The sequence below is a fragment of the Eublepharis macularius genome, chromosome 7, assembly GCF_028583425.1.
Source record: "Eublepharis macularius isolate TG4126 chromosome 7, MPM_Emac_v1.0, whole genome shotgun sequence".
NCBI classification, from domain to species: Eukaryota; Metazoa; Chordata; class Lepidosauria; order Squamata; family Eublepharidae; genus Eublepharis; species Eublepharis macularius.
Genome location: NC_072796.1, coordinates 62,314,010 through 62,332,382, shown reverse-complemented (window position 1 = coordinate 62,332,382; position 18,373 = coordinate 62,314,010). Strand labels below are relative to the sequence as shown.

The following is an 18,373-nucleotide window of genomic DNA, read 5'->3' as shown; positions in this document are numbered from 1 at the left end:
GAATGCCTGGGAGAAGGGCATAACATTCAGGCCTGTGAACATTGCCGCAAGTTTACCCCCAAAGCCAGAGCCGAAAGAGCCACCAGGCTCAAAGCACTCCTCTGGGAAAGAGTGATAAAAGCCTCTGTTGTCCCCAAAATGACTTTCCCTTCTTCAGTGGGAAATGGGGATTAAGCTACCACCTTGAGCCAAGCATTGACTCCAACGGCCACATCACCCAACCTGATCCAGCATCTGTTGACTCATTCAACCACGTCAGTTCTGACACCCTTGGATCTGACTTGGAGTTGGCACCGACACCAAGTGTTGGAGATACAGAGACTCACTGAAATTCCCTGGATCCAACGACTGCCTTTCAAGTCAACATCGAGATTGGAGCCAATGGCAGCACCATCAGTGAAGCCCAAGAAGAAACACTTGCAGCTATGAAAAATGCAATAGCCAAGCACATCAGAGAAGATATTACAGAAATAATTTCTCAAGGAATCTATATTCAGTCTTTGGGCATCCCAGCTTCACAGTACCACCTATAAGAAAAAGAGAAATGAGGAAGATAAAAGATCACTGAGTACAGATGACTTATATTTACTTGCCTTTCACTGTGAAGAACTTTCCTGTTGGATGTCTTCTCTGAACCTTTTGGACTTTAAATGCTGGTGAACTTTCTTAAGAGCAGCTTTGAGTGGTCTGCTTGGTTATAGGGTTCTTAATTGGTTTTTGACTGTGGTTTATATGATTATTGTGTTAATTGATTTATATGCACTGGTTATTATATTGATGGTATTTGGTTAATGGTGATTTTTGTATTTTCCTTCATTTGTGGTTTTCCACCTGTTATTCCACTGCTGTGGAAGTTCACCAGGTGACCTGGGGCCTATCACAATCTCTCAGCATAAGCCACTTTATAGGATTTTTTTTTAAGATAAGGATAATGTGGATGGGGAGAGAAGGATTCCCCTTTAGGGAGAAAAACAGAGAATAAAATAAAGTAATAAAATAATAAGCATTCCAAGAGGGTCCATATCTGGCTGAAGTCTGGTTCTCCCTCTTTGGCACAATTCAAAGAGGTTCTCCCTCTTTGGCGCAACTCAATGGCATGGTTTGGCTTCCCTTAACCACCTGTAAAATCCCAGTACCAGTCAAAAGCACTACTAAATACTGAAAAGCATTACCTTAGAGAGCAATTCTAAGCAGGCCAGCTCAGACTCTGAGTCATCTATTCAATGGAGCTTATTCCCAGGAAAGTATTCTTAGAATTGTAGAGTTATGTACCTTGATAGTGAACAGTAGAATATCATATGTACAAAGATATTACTTGTGACCTGAGAAGTCATATTTTTACCTTTCAGACCACTGTGAATGCACATTTTCATTCTCAGCCAATTATGCAGTCTATAATCCCTTCCTTCATCTGCTACTTCTTCCATCACCCTGTGAACTGCAGCAATAGTGTTATTAGCAGCAATTTGTTCCACCGTTCTTCTTCATCAATCTAATTTACATATTTGATTGTGGTTGTAGCAGCAGTTCAGCTAATTTTCACTTGGCTGACTTATGCTCTTTGACGACCAGTTCAGGCACAGAAAAAATATGATGATGGTTATTATTTATAATTATTGGTTGGATTTCATTGTTTACACTCATTAAATAATTTGCTCACCTTCTAATTACCTACCTTTTTTAAAAAAATGAATAAATTAAGATGAAAATGCTAAGGACCTCTGATTTCTTTTCCTGATTCTATGCAGTTTCCTTGATTTTTAGATGTTTATGAATAGTACATTGGAAATCAAGTAATGCAAATGAATTCACTGAAGCTACTGTTTACAAATAATAATTTAAAATTAATATGGGAATTTTCTTTCCTCATACTCTCACGCCCAATCCTTGGAACTCCCTGGAACTGTGTCCTATAAAATATTAAAAAGATATCTGGTTCTGCAGCCATTTGGATTTTGGAAGTCTTGTTACTGGTATAGTGACTGCTGCACTGAATTCCTGCCTGGTTCTTTCACTAGATGGTACACTGTTTGGTCTCGATATGGGTTTTAAATAAAACTTTCAAATATGATAGGAGAAATCTATAACAAGATTTGGCTAAAGTGGTGAGAAATATCAGCACTTCGGAACAACCAATATTTTGTTCACAGGGATAATAAAACGTATATAGCCACTGATATTTGTAACGCACAGAGCTTTGTTAATTAAACTTTGACCTATTTTCTTTGTAGGAGTTGGATTATGAATCTAAAGCTAGCTATACCCTGAGAATCGAAGCAGCAAATAAGCAGGTTGATCCTCGTTTTCTAAGCCTTGGGCCATTCAGTGATATGACAACGGTGAAGATCATTGTGGAGGATGTTGATGAGCCTCCTGTATTTACTTCCCGTCTATATTCCATGGTAGTGTCTGAAGCAGCCAAGGTGGGCACCATCATTGGAACTGTAGCGGCTCATGATCCAGATGCCTCTAATAGTCCAGTCAGGTAATTTTACACTTCCTTTCCTGTGCTCTTTCAGTTTTCTAATTCTCCATTTATTACCAGATTATTCATAGGTAGGAGAAAGGCATTGTTTTTTTGCTGCATTTATGCAGTTCCATTTATATGTGACGGGGAGGTTCCAAGCCAAAGCTCTCCAAAGAAGCAGGGGTAAGGTTGCCAGAACCTTCCAACCTAAAAATGGGAGAGTACATGTAATAGGGGTAGACAGGTACTTATCTCTGTGTGCATGCAAAACACAAAGGAGCATCTGTGTCCCCAGGTGATGATCTCATTTCCAGCACAACCCAGAAACGATGGGTTGCAGCAGGGCTGTTTCAGTAAAAATCAGCCCCAGAATACTATGTTTGGGGCCAACTTCTACTGAATTAGCCCTGACAGGATGTATTTTCCAGGTCATGCTAGAAATGATGTCATCAGCCAGGGATGTGAGCACGTGTGCACTTGCATACCCAGCCTGCGTCCTAGCCTGCCTCCTTGCATTTTCCCTCCGCTTCACCCCACTGGCCAAGTTAGTAACAATAGGGGGGTGGGAGCTGGGGGGAAGGTTGGCAACCCTAAGCAGCATTTTTTTCATTCACTTCAGCATTGATCAATATTTTATGTATGTCTGTTTTGCACATGGTGATTAATTCTTATTGAAATGAACACAGAAGTCCCTCTCTCATGTGAAGCTCCTCTGTCATGTGGACTGTAGAGTTGAGTGATAGGATTGCCAGGTCCCCTGAGGTTGAAACCAGCAGAGGGAGGGGGGTTGCTAGGGAGGTCATGCCAGAAGAACTTACTTCATGCTTGCACAGTGCCTGCATGCTCTGGATTGCTTCTACATCAAGCTGGGAATTATATCATTCCCAGCACAACATGAAAGTGTAGAGTTGCACCAAGGGTTGATTGGGTAAAAATGGCCCCCAATTCCATGCTTTTCTCCCTGTCGGCCAGGTGAGAGGTGGGGGGGGGAGGCTGGGAGTGGGGGATCTCCCATCCCTGCTGTGGAAAATGGATCCCTACTGCATGATCAGCTAGACAGGAGTTTATTTTTATGATGTCAGATGATTAAGCTTTATACTATTATCTTGTGGCAGACTAGATTGCAAATTTAAATAGATAAATATTCATTTCATCCCTGTAGTATGTAACTGTAATCTTTCACAAATACAGATATATTGTCTTCTAGGCTGTCTTCTAGTTGCATTAGCTTATTTAAATCTCTTTTTAAAAGTATATTTTCAATATAATTTTGAAATTAGCTGGATTATATAAGAAAAATAGTCTGCCGATCTCAATAATCCATTATCATTCACAAACTATATCTTATGTTCCAATTAAATTAATTATACTGGAAGCATTGCAGAGCAAACTATTTACAGAAAAAAGGCAATGTGTATGCTGGATGCATATTGAATATGCAGTTTATAGAAATCTGCTGCTACTGAGCCTTTCTTACTGAACACACATTTGTTTAACAGATTATATCTTTAAATTGATATCTTTGAAATGTATATGTTTATACAATGCAAAATACTTTTTTGTTACTAAAATGTATGTTTTTCTTTATAACTTCTTTACAAGCTAAAAGTATCATTATGATAGGCTTAGACTGGAGGAGCTCTGCTTAGGATTTCACTGTTAAAGTACTATTCTCATTATCCCTGAATTTTTAGTCTAATAAATTTATTCAAAAGCAGTTTACAGGCCTGCTCTCTGCTTTTAGTTAGCATGCAGTAATAATAAATTTTGCAGTGTTTAAATTTAAGGTAAGGTTAAGCACTGACATTCTTTTTCAGTCATAGTGCTCACTCTTTGAAAATACATACTATAATAGTTAAGGAGACTGCCTATAACCACAACCTGCTTTCTGCACCTGTGATTAGGAGAAAGGGATTCTTGGTTAGAGCATGTGACTTCCAGAGAACATATGATATTTAAAAATGGGATCTTATTTTAAAACAGTTATACCCTAGTTTCCCAGACACTCAAGGCAGATTACAACATACATGCCTTCAAGACATATAATAAGTAAAACAATTAAAAAATTACAAAACAGAACATTTCAAAAATTAACACGAAGCCTCCCTAGCAAAACAATAATCTAGTTCAACAACAATTTTAAAAATGCCCTTTGAGAATGCCTCCTCTAACCTTCTTGAATAGCCAACTAACCCTAAAGGTTACAATAGTAAGCAAGATGCAACAGAAGGAAATCACAACACCAAACTTCTTGTCTAACACAGGGCTATGTCCAAAAGTACCTCTGAACTCTTCATGGGAACTGCAAATGATGAGTGTACTCCATGCAGAGCTCTCAGATTAGTTCCCTTCAGAACATCAGCTTCCAAATCATCTTTGTCTTTACTGGATTCAGTTTCAGCTCGTTCCCTTTCAGTCACTTGACCATGGGTTCCAAGCGCTGGCTCAGGATAGTGATAGCTGCTTCAGGATTGGCACCTGAACCCAGGGCTACAGATAACAACAGTGGTAGGATTTTGTAAAAGAAGTTCCAAACAGCTAAATCCATATCCCCAATAGAAACTCTAAGTCTGATCAAACAAAAAAGGCCAAAAACATTGGAATTCTTTCTCCTTAACCTCACTGTACTTCCTAAATGTTCTAGCAAAAATAAAGCAATCAGTTATGTCAAAGGCTGCCGATATATGAAGATTAAATATTTATTTATTTATCCTACTATATAAAAGGCTAAGCACATTCAAGACAACTCACTTCCTACCCTGGTGCGCCACCAGAGGGCGCTGCTTTGAAGGAAATGCCAGATGAGGCAGCCAGACCTCCAGAAAGCGTTTGGCAGTGGGAAGCCCAGGGTGGGATCAGGAACAAAGCAGGTGGCAATGCCTGCCCCCACCTTCACCCAGCTGGGATCAGGAGCGGAGCAGGTGGCAATGCCTGCCCCCACCTTCACCCACCTGGGATCAGGTGCAGAGCAGGGGGCAATGCCTGCCCCTGCCTTCACCCAGCTGAGATCAGGAGGGGAGCACGTGACAGTGCCCACCCCCACCTTCACCATGCTGGGATCAGAAGCAGAGGAGGTGGCAATACCCACCCTCCACCTCCACCCAGCTGGGTGAAGGCACAGTATCAAACAAAAGGAAGCTCCCTTAGCAACAACCTGAGTAATCAAAGTGGAAACCCACAACTAAGGGATACAGTCAGTCAGGTTCTGAAATTCTAGTGTATTAAAGTGACACAGTGCAATGAATAAATAACAATACTGTTATAGGCATATCAAATCACATAAACAAACAGTGTGAAATAAACAGCTCAACATTGGCCAATTCAGAAATATCCAATGGTGCAATCAAGTTCATACCAAAGTTCAAAGCAGAGATGAAACGTAAACAGCAAACCAGAGAAGCTGTGAGGACCCCTCGTTCCTGTTCAAGGTAAGTTCTTAGATAGATGTACTCTTCTCATTTTCTTTCAACAGGTGGAACAAGGAGATGGAACACTTTGCAGGACCAAGACCTGACAAGGAACCGGTCATCAACAACGCTTGTTTCCAGACTGCATCAGGGGCCAACAGACCTCCTCACCAAACATCTCTGAGAACTGCAAATGTATAAGAATTTCACTACTGCCGCTGTTACAAAATGGCAGTCCGTGCAGCGTGCGGCACATGGCCAACTAGAAGAAGTGTGACGGACTGCCGCTGAAGTTCGTAACAGCGGCAGTAATGAAATTCTTATACATTTGCAGTTCTCAGAGATGTTTGGTGAGGAGGTCTGTTGGCCCCTGATGCAGTCTGGAAACAAGCGTTGTTGATGACCGGTTCCTTGTCGGGTGTCGGTCCTGCAAAGTGTTCCATCTCCTTGTTCCACCTGTTGAAAGAAAATGAGAAGAGTACATCTATCTAAGAACTTACCCTGAACAGGAACGAGGGGTCCTCACAGCTTCTCTGGTTTGCTGTTTACATTTCATCTCTGCTTTGAACTTTGATATGAACTTGATTGCACCATTGGATATTTCTGAATTGGCCCATGTTGAGCTGTTTATTGCACACTGTTTGTTTATGTGATTTGATATGCCTATAACAGTATTGTTATTTATTCATTGCACTGCGCCACTTTAACACACTAGATTTTCAGAACCTGACTGACTGTACCCTTAGTTGTGGGTTTCCACTTTGATTACTCAGGGTGAAGGCACAGAGCAGGTGGCAATGCCTGCCCTCTGACTTAACCCACTGGGATGAGGAGCAGAGCAGGTGGCAATGCCCACCAGCCCTTCACCCAGCAGGGATCAGGAGGGGAGCAGGTACTAATGCCTGCCCCCTGCATTCATCCAGTTGGGATCAGGAGAGGAGCAGGTGGCAATGCCAACCCACCCTTTACCCAGCTGGGATCAGGCATGAAGCAGGCAGCAATGCCTCCCTTCACCCAGCTGGAATCAGGCACAGTGTAGTAGGCAATGCCCATTGCTTCTTCACTCAGCCTAGATCTGGAGCAGGGCAGGTGGCAATGCCCACCCCCACTTCACTCGGCCGGGATCAGGAGTGGAGCAGGTGGCAATGCCCACCTGCCCTTCACTCAGCAGGGATCAGGAGGGGAGCAGGTACTAATGTCTGCCCCCTGCATTCATCCAGTTGGGATCAGGAGAGGAGCAGGTGGCAATGCCAGCCCACCCTTCACCCAGCTGGAATTAGGCACAGAGTAGTAGGCAATGCCCATTACTTCTTCACCCAGCCTAGATCTGGAGCAGGGCAGGTGGCAATGCCCACCCCCACTTCACTCGGCCGGGATCAGGAGTGGAGCAGGTGGCAATCCTCGCCCCCCCCCCTTCACTCAGCTGGGATCAGGTGAAGAGGAGGTGTCCATGCCTGCCCCCGTGACTTCATCCAGCTGGGATCAGTGACAGAGGAGGAGGGAATGCCCGTCTGTCCACCCTCCAACGGGCTTTGTTGCTAGTTTAAAATATTTATATAACTGCCTTTCTCCCAGACATCCTAGGACCCAATTCAGGTAATAGCATTGCTAAAAGAGTATAAAACACTTTGATAAACATTAGAACACAATATTAAAAAGAAAACTCAAAACAATTTATGCCTCAACCAGGGTATTCTCCTCCCACACTGCTTTGCCCAGGCCCAGGCTGCTCCAAACGTGCTGTTTTGCACTGGAAAGCTTGAAAGGTAGAAGCTCCCTTACCTCTTCCAGAATGCTTTTCCAGAGGCATGTGTCAGCCACTAAAAAAGTCCAAGTCTGGATCCTGGCAGAACATGATTTAGACAGTGGAGTTCCTGATAATAGATGTTGCTGGACAATGTATGGGAATATGCAGGGGAAGGCAGCCATTTTAGCTTGTTGTCCATCTGGGCCATAACAGACAGCAGCAGCCGGTGGCTTATCTGTTGTAACTGGGTGTCATCAGCATACTGATGACAACTTATTCCAAAACTTCAGATGATCTCATTAAGGGGCCATACATAGATAAATAACATAGGAGATAACACAGAACCTTGTGGCATCCCCTCCCCCATGTCAGCTCCCAAGAGTGTGATTCTACATCTCCCAGAACAGTTTTTTGTGACTTGTCTGACAGAAAAGACCAGAGCCATCTCAACACTGCTCCATCCAGACCTACCTCGCCTTGCAGATACCTTAGTGATGTATTATGATCTACCATATCAAAGCTTCTGCCAGAGCTAATAACAATAGAGAGGTATTACTTTCTTTCTTCTCAGATACAGATCATCCACAAATGCCATCAGTGCTGTCTCTGTTCCAAACCCAGGCCTGAAGCCAGATTTAAAAGGATCAAAGGCAGATGTCTCATCCAAGTATTTCTGGAACTGTTCTGCCTCTACCCATTCAAAAAAGTGTCCAAAGAAGAGAAGACTTGAAACAAGTCTATAACTGGCACATCTTGATGACCTAAACACACCTTGAGAAAATGTCTGACAACTGTCTTTTTCAGGGGCTTTGGAAGAAAACCTTTCTCTCAGAGAGGCATTCAGAGTCCTCTGAATTAAATGCGGTATTACCCTCATAGGCATTACCCTCATACTATACCTACTGAACAGACTTTTCAAGCTGTGGCACAAGAATTATAGTAACCTACTTTAAGAAAATACCTACACTTTGATGTATATATTCAAATTCTTGCCTTTTTTGTAGCTATGTTGAACAATTGAACAGTTGACAGGGTTAATAACTAAGAAGCCAGAGAGCTGTCCAGAGATTAAATTCCAGCTGCTTGGGTCTGCCAAGATTTACTACATTGTAGAGGTGACAGGCGATGTCTCTGGAGGAAGGATGTCTATCATAAATCTGTATGACAGCATGTTGACTAAATATAGCAGAACATGTAGGGAGGAAACAAAAAGCAGGAATAAACCAAAATCCAAAATAAACACTGATATAATCCTGAAGGATAGAAATAAAAATAATTTACCTCTTTTGGGCTCCATTAAAACAGGACAGAGGCAGGAATAAAAGTAGAACAAATCAAGATTTAAAAAAAAAAAAAACAGTGTGCATGCTTTAACCTGTGTACTCATTAGGCCTGAAACACTGGTTAACCAGTAGATAGGGGTAAAAGTTGAATTGCTGCAACTCCCGGGTAATGGCACACATTTGTATTGGGGATGGTAGCTATTCTGGTTCTCTAGTAGGCAGTAACTTGTAAATCATGTTTATTATTACATGTTTCATGAATCTAAGGGTTACCATTATTGTTCATTATGATTTATCTTGAACTGATTTCGGTACCTTAAAAGAAGTATGAAAAAACAGAAGAAAAAACATGGTTGCACCAGTCTTCAAACAACAATAAAAAGACAAACCTCAAAAGGAAAAGAAGTTCCAAATCTGTGACAAAGACAGTGATCACTCAGCACTCATTGAGAGTGGCCATGTATCTGCCACTTACTCTCAAGTGATTTTTAGTTTGCATCTGAGTGATATGAGGGAAATCCAGAGGGAATCTCTGTTCAGGGTCTACTAATGCCTCTTGGCAGCCCTGCCTTCGATGACTAATAATTTAGAGTGTTTCTGCAAATAAATAAAACAACTTTGTTTTGCATCATCTGAGGTTTGCCTCTTTGTTGTTTGGAGAATATGTAAATTTGACTGATTAATTAATCAGTGAAAAACAGATGATTAAATAAACAAAAAGAATTTTTAATTTTGAAAGCCCTAAAAATAGTATAATTACTCTTGATATAGCACATACCACAAACAGTATTTGGTAACAGGCTGCTAGTGGCAATGTTCCTAAGACTTTCTAATGTACTGACCAACTTTTAGTGATCTGCAATAGTATGAAGCAGTGCTGTGGCCAATGGGGCCTCATGTGAGAGCCAGTTTGGTGTAGTGGTTAAGAGCGCGGGACTCTAATCTGGAGAGCTGGGTTTGATTCCCCATTCCTCCACTTGAAGCCAGCTGGGTGACCTTGGGCTAGTCACAGTTCTCTGGAGCTCTCTCAGCCCCACCCACCTCACAGGGTGTTTTGTTGTGGGGATAATAATGGCATATGTTGAAACCACTCTGAGTGGGCATTAAGTTGCTCTGAAGGGCGGTATATAAATCAAATGTTATTATTAGTGATGGAATATAGGGTTGCCTTTGGCCCTAGGCTGGAAACTGCTGGAGATTTACCAGCCTCTGAGAGAGGGAGGTGGAAATGGTGTTGTATGATGTTACTTTCAGTCAAGAACCATAGGGATTTATTAGATTACTAAAATGTCACCATAAGATGGTGACATCAATTCCTGTTTTCATCCAGAAGTGATGTTGCACATTGTGCAACACAATTTTCCTTCCCCATTTTCTCCCACTGCTCATTCAAGCTGGAAGGATCAGGAGGACCCCTCCCACTGGAGGCAGCTAAGTGACATCCCTAACAGAACAAAATCCCAATTATTAGTAATAGTTCTATTCTTGATTATCAGCATAAAGCAATTTCATCAATACTACTTTCTAAAGGTCCTTCCATTAACATTGGCACAGTTCACAAAAGGCAAAAAGAGGACTAAAGAATATGTTCAAAAAGATGATGCTCATCCTGAAAAGCTATTACACTTTAATCTCAAACATGACTTGAAAGTAACTAGTGATATTGCTTAGGGGGTTGTTGTGTTGTACATTTTTGTGTACATTTTTATTGTATAGATGTATTTTACTTTGTAAGCTACTTGGGAGTTCCAAATTTGTGAGAAAAGTGAGATAAAAACATTTAAATTTTAAAATAGGAGCCCTATCAATCAGTAGAAACTCACCTAAGTGTAACAACTGTGAACTGGCAACTAGTTGATAACAACAACAATAACAACATTCATATACTGCCCTTCAGGACAACTTAACACTCACTCAAAGTGGTTTACAAAGTGTGCTTATATTCTCACAACAATCACCTTGTGAGGGGGGTGGGGCTGACAGAGCTCTGAGAAGCTGTTGCTGACCCAAGGTCACCCAGCTGGCTTCAAGTGGAGGAGTGGGGAATCAAACCCAGTTTTCCAGATTAGAGTCCTGACGTTCTTAACCACTACACCAAAGTTTTAGTTGATTGCTTGAGGAGGTTGGTCAGCGGTAGGTCAAGGAAAAGGTGTAGGAGGATCAAATCAAGTATCCATCTAGTCTGTTGTTTTCCACAATGGCCAATGTGCCAGGAGGTCTGCAATCAGAGCACAAGGTTAAAGCCTCTGTTTTTGGCCACAGCACCTGGTACTTAGAGGTATATTGCTTCTGCACATAGAATGTGCATTTAACTATCAAACCATCATGGTTAGTAGCAATTTATGAACTTAGCCCATGAACATGGCTAATCCATGTATGCTAGAGGCCACTGTTATACCATGTAGCAATGAATTTAACAAACAAATTGTGTATTGCACAAAAATTTTGATTTTGTGTCAGTCTGCTGCCCAAATACCACATTGAGTACTCCATTCTAATATTGAAAGAAAAGGAAAAATGTTTTACATACTATGCTTAACATTATAAACTTATATCTTGATTTTTATCCTTTATATATCCTGGATGAATGGATGGATGGAAGGATGGATGGATGGATGGATGGATAATATTATCAATCAATATCTTTTAAATTTGCATCTTGATTCCTCTTCCATTTTCTAAAATGAAAAGCCCAAAGTCTATGACCTTGAAAACTTGTTGAAAGTTAACGAGAAAAAAGAATAAAGTAGATTATGGTCAGATATTCTAGGTTTATGAGACTCCATGCCCTTACAAACACTAGCGGTTTATTCTGTGAATGGTTTTGAGCTGTGCAGGGTTCACAGCCAATCAGAAGGCTAGGAATGAAGAGTATTAGGGGCTGGAAACCCTGCATTCAGAAGTGAAGGTTAAGCTTCTCTGCTCGTACCCCAGATTTTTATTCTTGCCCTGCATATCAGCCAGCATTTGATGATCCTCTGAGAAAATGTGCCTTTCCAGAGATCTGAGGATGTTGCTGCTGCCGGGGAAACTTTTGTCTACTACAGTGTTGGATTACTGTACTCAAGCGGCTGATGAAGGCTGATCCTATGGGAATAATACTATAAAGAACAAATGTGCAAATTGTCTCACCTTTAGAAACAGAAGCATCACCACTTGAACTCTCCATCCTTCTGCTTTATCTAAATGGCCTTTATTCACTTTATTCTAGAAGTCCTTTGATTTGTTAAGAAAGAGCTTCTGAAGAAAATGGAAGCATTTTATGTGAACGGAACATAATTTTTAACAGCTTGTCCTTGGTTTTTTGCAAGGCGTAGTATTTGCATCCTTAAACATTCTCCCGCAGCAGTGTATTGAGTGTTCTCAGCTGTTGCTATGTTAGATCTGAACTCCTCTGCCACCTCCACCATCCTGTTTTTGGATACCTTGATTGGTTAAAGAGGTGAAATGCTGACCCATTTTTCTCTATCTATTCTGAGAAGCCTGAAAACCTTCCTGTCGCCTGCCTGCTGCTCACAAAATCTCATGCTGAAATAAATTTTACTAGTGTTTAAGGAAAGTGTTACCCAACTCCTTTGTAATTATAACAGGCTAAAATGGCTACCATTTTAGAATTTTTCTGTGTAGTCCATTTCCTCTCTTCTACATATTCATTGGATGGGGAACTTTTTGTCACTGCTTCCTTCCTTTCCTGGAGGATAACGCTCAGGATTTTCAGTGCAAGTGCAAGACATGGGCACTCCTTTTGCCATTATCATGATGAGATGCCTACTGTTAGCACTGTTCTGTTTTTGTACCCTTGCAGAGGTTTGAAAGCCCCCTCCCCTTTATCAATGGAAATTCTCAGTGGCAGTGCTTAAGAACTCTGTGTTATACCATGGAGGGGCATAGTGACCACAGGAAAGTGACTTGGAGCTGTCATATCCCCTGTCAATCCATGTTCAGTGTAGCACAATCTAGCCTCTAGCAGTTGTGTCACCAAAACATTTCTCATGAGTCTAAAATTGCATAGCCACTTTAAAAGACATTTGAGCAATGGACAATTCCTCCCTTGCTCTTAGTTTATTTTTGGTTTGAGATTTTTCTCCTCTTTGAAAAGAGCTCAGAGGATCAAATATTGTCTGTTTGAGCCAGAGGAGCTCAGTGACAATTGGCAGGGTTTGTATGATGACAGTAAGGCCTCAGGAGCAAATGTGGTAATATGTAATCCCTGACCTGTGCTAGTTTTTCATCCATCCCCATGGCACAGGGTCATGCAGGAGCTTTTCTGTCCATGACAAAAAGTTCAATGTTTCAGAATGGAAGCTCTGCTGGGAACTGCATGGGGTCGATACTGCCAAGTGGCAAGCTTCCAAATCCATTCTACATTAGGCTGGGTTCAGAAGGAAAGTCGTCCAAAAATAAATGAACGGCTGCCCTCAGAAGAAAAGAACAGAAAAAAAGGAAATACCTGTGACCTCACTTATGAGGGTATTATGAAATGTGGGAACATTGCCAGCCTTCCTCTGTGCAGGCTATTTTGCTGAACCAGATGGCTCCTACATCACACTCTTTCTTTTTTCCTGGAAAACCAAGAGATGTCAGACAAAAAAAGAATCTGGATGAAAAGGGAACATAACGAAAGCTCTTTCACCTTAATGTAAAATCAATGAAACATTTTAGCAAACTACAATTATCCATACATCAAAAGTTTGGTTTCATCTTTCATCCAGGTACTCAATAGATCGAAACACAGACCTGGAGAGATATTTCAATATCGATGCCAACAGTGGGGTCATTACAACAGCAAAGCCTTTGGACAGAGAGACGAATGCTGTTCATAACATCACTGTGTTAGCAATGGAGAGTCGTAAGTTGCTGTTTCAGGGGGTTTCTAAGCTTTTTCTGAAGTCTGGGTTTTCTGTGTAATATCTGTCCAGTGGCGTTGAATCAAGTCCTTCAGTTAAAGTTAAAGCTTCAAGAGAAACTGTTAATTACACTGTTTATATTATTTGTTTTAGTATCATCGGGAGTAGAGATGGGCAAGAACCAGAAAAAAACGAACCATGTGGTTTGTGGTTCATCACATTTCGTGAACCACGAACTTTCACGAACCTGCCCCAGTTCACTAATCAGTTAGTTTGGTTCATGAACATGTCACTTCTGGGCCAGCAAGTCACCATTTCTGGGTCAGCAGAAGGTCACTTCCAGGTCAGCAGAAAGTCTGCAGGAAGTCCATCCTGTTGCCTAAAAAAACTGATTGATCGGTGCCAGGCTGTCTGCAGTGATGAACTGAAAAATGAACCAAATGAACCAGCCTAAAGTTTATGGCGGTTCATCAGAAATGGGATCTGATGAACCACTGGTTCATGAACCACAAACTGGCCTGGTTCATCACAATTTTTTGTTCTTATTTCGGTTCGTGACCATCTCTAATCAGGAGCAATAGCATTGGAAGTGACAATATAGTGATTACTGATAATATGGTGTAACTCCTTGCATTTCTAGGATTACACCGTATCTATCAAAAGTTCATTATCCATATTTACAGTAGAGCCTATCATGTAAAACAGAGATTATTCTGTTTTGGGTCAGGGTGGACAGGATCATGATATGGTATAATTGTTGGGAAAAGGACATAAATGTCTGAGGCTGGATGGATTACTCCTCTTCCTATGAAGACTGTTTCAGACAGTCTTGATAGGAAGCATTGTTGGTTTGCAGTAGAACAGCCAGATTTGGGTCCAGTAGCACCTAGTTTGTCTTTAAGCATCTAATTGATTTTTAAGGTACTACTGGACCCAAATCTGGCTCTTCCTTGTCTGATATCTTCTTCTCAAGCATCCAGAACTGACCATTCACAGAGACAAGACAATGACGAATCATTAGCCTAATCAAATGTGGCAACTCAAGAGTTGTTTTCGTTTCTTTGTAGGTGACAGAATCCCATTGACAACATCATTTTGTTGAGATACACATATAAAGAATATTTAATCCTTTGAGAATTGCTTCACAATGAAAAATAATAACTGATTTCTTGTTTCCACCAGAAAACCCTTCACAGATTGGAAGAGGATATGTAGCCATTACTATCCTTGACATCAATGACAACGCTCCTGAGTTTGCCATGGATTATGAAACAACTGTCTGTGAAAATGCAGAGCTTGGCAAGGTGTGGATTTATATTCCTAACAGCTTGATGATATTTGCTGCACAGCAGTAATTTGATTTGCACTGATGCCTCCTTTAAGATAAAATATAATCAGTTTATTGTAGTAAAAAATGACATGTTGATTTGAAGCTAAAACAAACATTTGCCACATCTGAAACCTTAATCATGTGAGACCCTGTGAGAGAACTGTGCAGGTAAATTTGCATTGCATGTCATTTAGAAAATCCTCTGGGTTTCCTAAACTGTGAAAATCACACATTCTCCTAGTTTATCTCACTTTGACACAATGAAAAGGTTTTTCTTTAGTTTTTGTTGTCTAATGGTAGGAGTACATTGTGACAATATATGCTCATTGCATTGTCAGTGTTTTATTTATTTATGTATTTATTTTATTTATATTACTTATAGTCTACCTTTCTCACTGAGACTCAGGGCAGATTACACAGTGTGAATTAGTACAGTCAGTTTCAAGGACATTTCAATAAACAATGTAATGGGGTTTATAAGTGCAAATTTACCAACATTTAAAACCAGCAGAAATCCAATACAGAGTTGAAGAAATGCTGAAACCGAGTGTAAGCATTTCTAATACTGACAAACAATGTTGAACTACCCAGTAGGATAATACTTAAAGCAATAGATAGTATACACTAGCACATAGTAGTAAAGTCTATGGTCCCTGTCTCTTTACTAATGTATTTCTTTGAGACCACTTCCTTACAATACAGCCTTCCTCTCCAAGTAAAAAGCCCCCTTGAATAATTCAGCTTTGCATCATTTCTGGAAACCCAGGACAATGGGAGCTTTTCTGACCTCTTCAGGTAGGCTGTTTCATAATGTAAGGTGGCCACCACAGAGAATGAGCCCTTTAACTGATAAATAGCCAATTGGGTGACTACAGAATGCAGGTAATTGTCATTCTTCTCCTAGCTCCCAATAATAACCAAGCTGCAGCATTCTGTACCAACTGGAGTCTCTGAGTTAACGTAGAAGGGAGACCTATGTTCAGTGTATTGCAGTAATCAAGTCTTGGTGTTAGCATGGCATGGATCTAGAGGGCCAGATCAGCTGTGTCAAGGTAGGGGGCCATGTTCCAGACCAGACTGAATTTATATAAAACATTTTTTGTAGATGCCTTAACTTGCTTTTATAGCAGTAATGCTGAAACCAGTATAACCCCTAGGCTCTTAACTGAATCTGTAAGGGTCAGACAAAGTGGAAAGTACAATGTCCTTTAAGAGCTCTGCTTTCCCAACAGGCATCACTTCTGTCTTGTCTAGGTTCAGGTTCAGTTTGTTAGTTTTCAGCCATTTGACCACAGCTGTCAGGCGGAAACCCAAGATTTCTACAGTATCCTGGAGTGATTTGGAGAGTGAGATATAGAGCTGGATGTCATCTGCATATTGATGGCATCCAATTCCATAGCTATGAAGGAGTTTTTCTAAAGGCTTTGCATTGAGATTGAATTACATGGAGGGTAAGATTGTGCCCTGTGGATACCCGCAAGATAATTCCCACTCTGGAGATAGCTAGTCTCCAACAGTGACCCTTTGCGTTCATTCCACGAGAAAGATTTAATCCAGTACAAGGCACATCCTTTGATAGCACTTCTGCCTCCAAACACCTCAGCAAGATGGCATGATCTACCCTCTTCCATCTGTTTCACACAACAAACAGGCTAGGCTGAGAGAGTGTGACTGGCCTAAGGTCCCCGAATGAGATTCATGTCTAAGTGGGAATTTAAACCAAGGCCTCCTCAGCTGTTGCCCAATACTGTAACAATTGTGATCATCATGGTGTTTTGTGTGTGTGGTGGTGCTCACTAATACCAAGTACTGGGAATTTGGGAGGGGGTGTCACTCAAGCCCTGAGGGGAGAATTGGAGGAAATTGGTGCAGCCTTATATACTGAATTATATTGTGATAGATGCCTATCTATTATGTTGTTATGAGAAGGTTCCCCATTTTCTTAGGCTGGTCTACTTGGCTAACCTGCCTTTCAAACAGTAAATTTTCTCCAGTATTCAGCTAAAAAAAAATTCATTAAAAAAAATCCTCTTCATCTGTATGCAGGATCTTTTCAGTCACACAAGAGCTTTTTATAGGCAGTATAAGCTTAATACAGGGGCATTAAAAAAAAAATTCACCCCCCCCCCCAAATCTGAGCTGGTACAGTTACATAAGAGCCGTATGCCCCGTTATAGAATGAACATTTGGATCTCCTGTTTAATTTTGACTTGAACATTTAACAGTGCTGTCCTAAGGAGACTAATGCTCTTCCTAGTTCATTGAACTCAGTGGCCTTAGAAAAATGTAATACTGCTTAGGATGTCACTGTAGAAATTCCATTAGCATGTTTTTGTTCTTTTCATATCCTACAGAAACTGACACAAGAACTATTTAAATACTCAATTTTTATTACAGAATTTATTGATTGCAGCAAAAATCATTTGGGTATATTATTGAAAGAAGGCCTTGAGCCCAATAATTTCTGAATGACAGGTAAAAAAACCTTGTATCTAGTTGCCGTACGCACACCTCTGCACATGGGGGTACAAGGAGCTGGTCTTCAAAAAAGGATCTTAGCTGCACAATATGGGTAGAAACAGATGGGCAGCCACTACAGATCTTTCAGTGTAGGGCTGATACAATCCCTGTATCTAACCCCTGTGCAACTGAGTATAAGTTGTATCTAGCTGACAATGAAGTAAAGCTGGGTATAAATATTTTAATAACTAAGTTAATAAAATAATAGGTAGAGATATGAAATTTCCTTATTATGCCTACTACTGCTTATCTTGTATGTAACAGGAAATATGTATCCATATTTTATATACATTAAAATCTAACAGGTGACCCCCCCCCTTTCCCCCCAGGTAATTCAGAGAATCAGCGCCATTGACAAAGATGATCCACCCAGTGGCCATCAGTTTTCCTTCAGCTTGGCAGGAGAGGCAGCAAATAACCACAATTTCACATTGCAAGATAACAAAGGTAAGACACCGATTGTGGTTGGCAACCCAAGGGCATGTGAGTGTTGACACGCCGAGGCTCTTATTTCTTGAGACAAGAAATGCTGATTGTCATCTGGAGTAACATCCTTGTCGGGAGGAACATTAATTAAGAGCAATCAGACCCTAAAGTAATTTTTATCCATAGATTATCTGTCAGGAGAAAGAAGCGGCTGTTTAAATCATTTTAAGCCATGAGCCAAACAGATGGGCTTCAGATCCTTTCCTTAAACTGATTCTTTTCACTTTTTGTATTTATAGGTCTTTATCTAAATTAGATTAAACCTCAGGGCAGCAGCTGAAAAATT

The 18,373-nt window shown here is 40.8% G+C and overlaps 1 protein-coding gene across 3 annotated transcripts in view; it reads left to right on the top strand.

Moving 5' to 3' along the window:
- The window catches only part of CDH7 (cadherin 7), a 154,099-nt gene that overhangs the window by 113,213 nt on the left and 22,513 nt on the right, over nucleotides 1-18,373 (top strand). For all 3 annotated transcript variants that reach the window (XM_054985146.1, XM_054985144.1, XM_054985147.1), the window contains 4 exons: nucleotides 2,232-2,485; nucleotides 13,617-13,753; nucleotides 14,934-15,055; nucleotides 17,931-18,048. In XM_054985146.1, coding sequence (XP_054841121.1) covers nucleotides 2,232-2,485; nucleotides 13,617-13,753; nucleotides 14,934-15,055; nucleotides 17,931-18,048 — 631 coding nt within the window. The remainder of the gene's footprint in view (nucleotides 1-2,231; nucleotides 2,486-13,616; nucleotides 13,754-14,933; nucleotides 15,056-17,930; nucleotides 18,049-18,373) is intronic.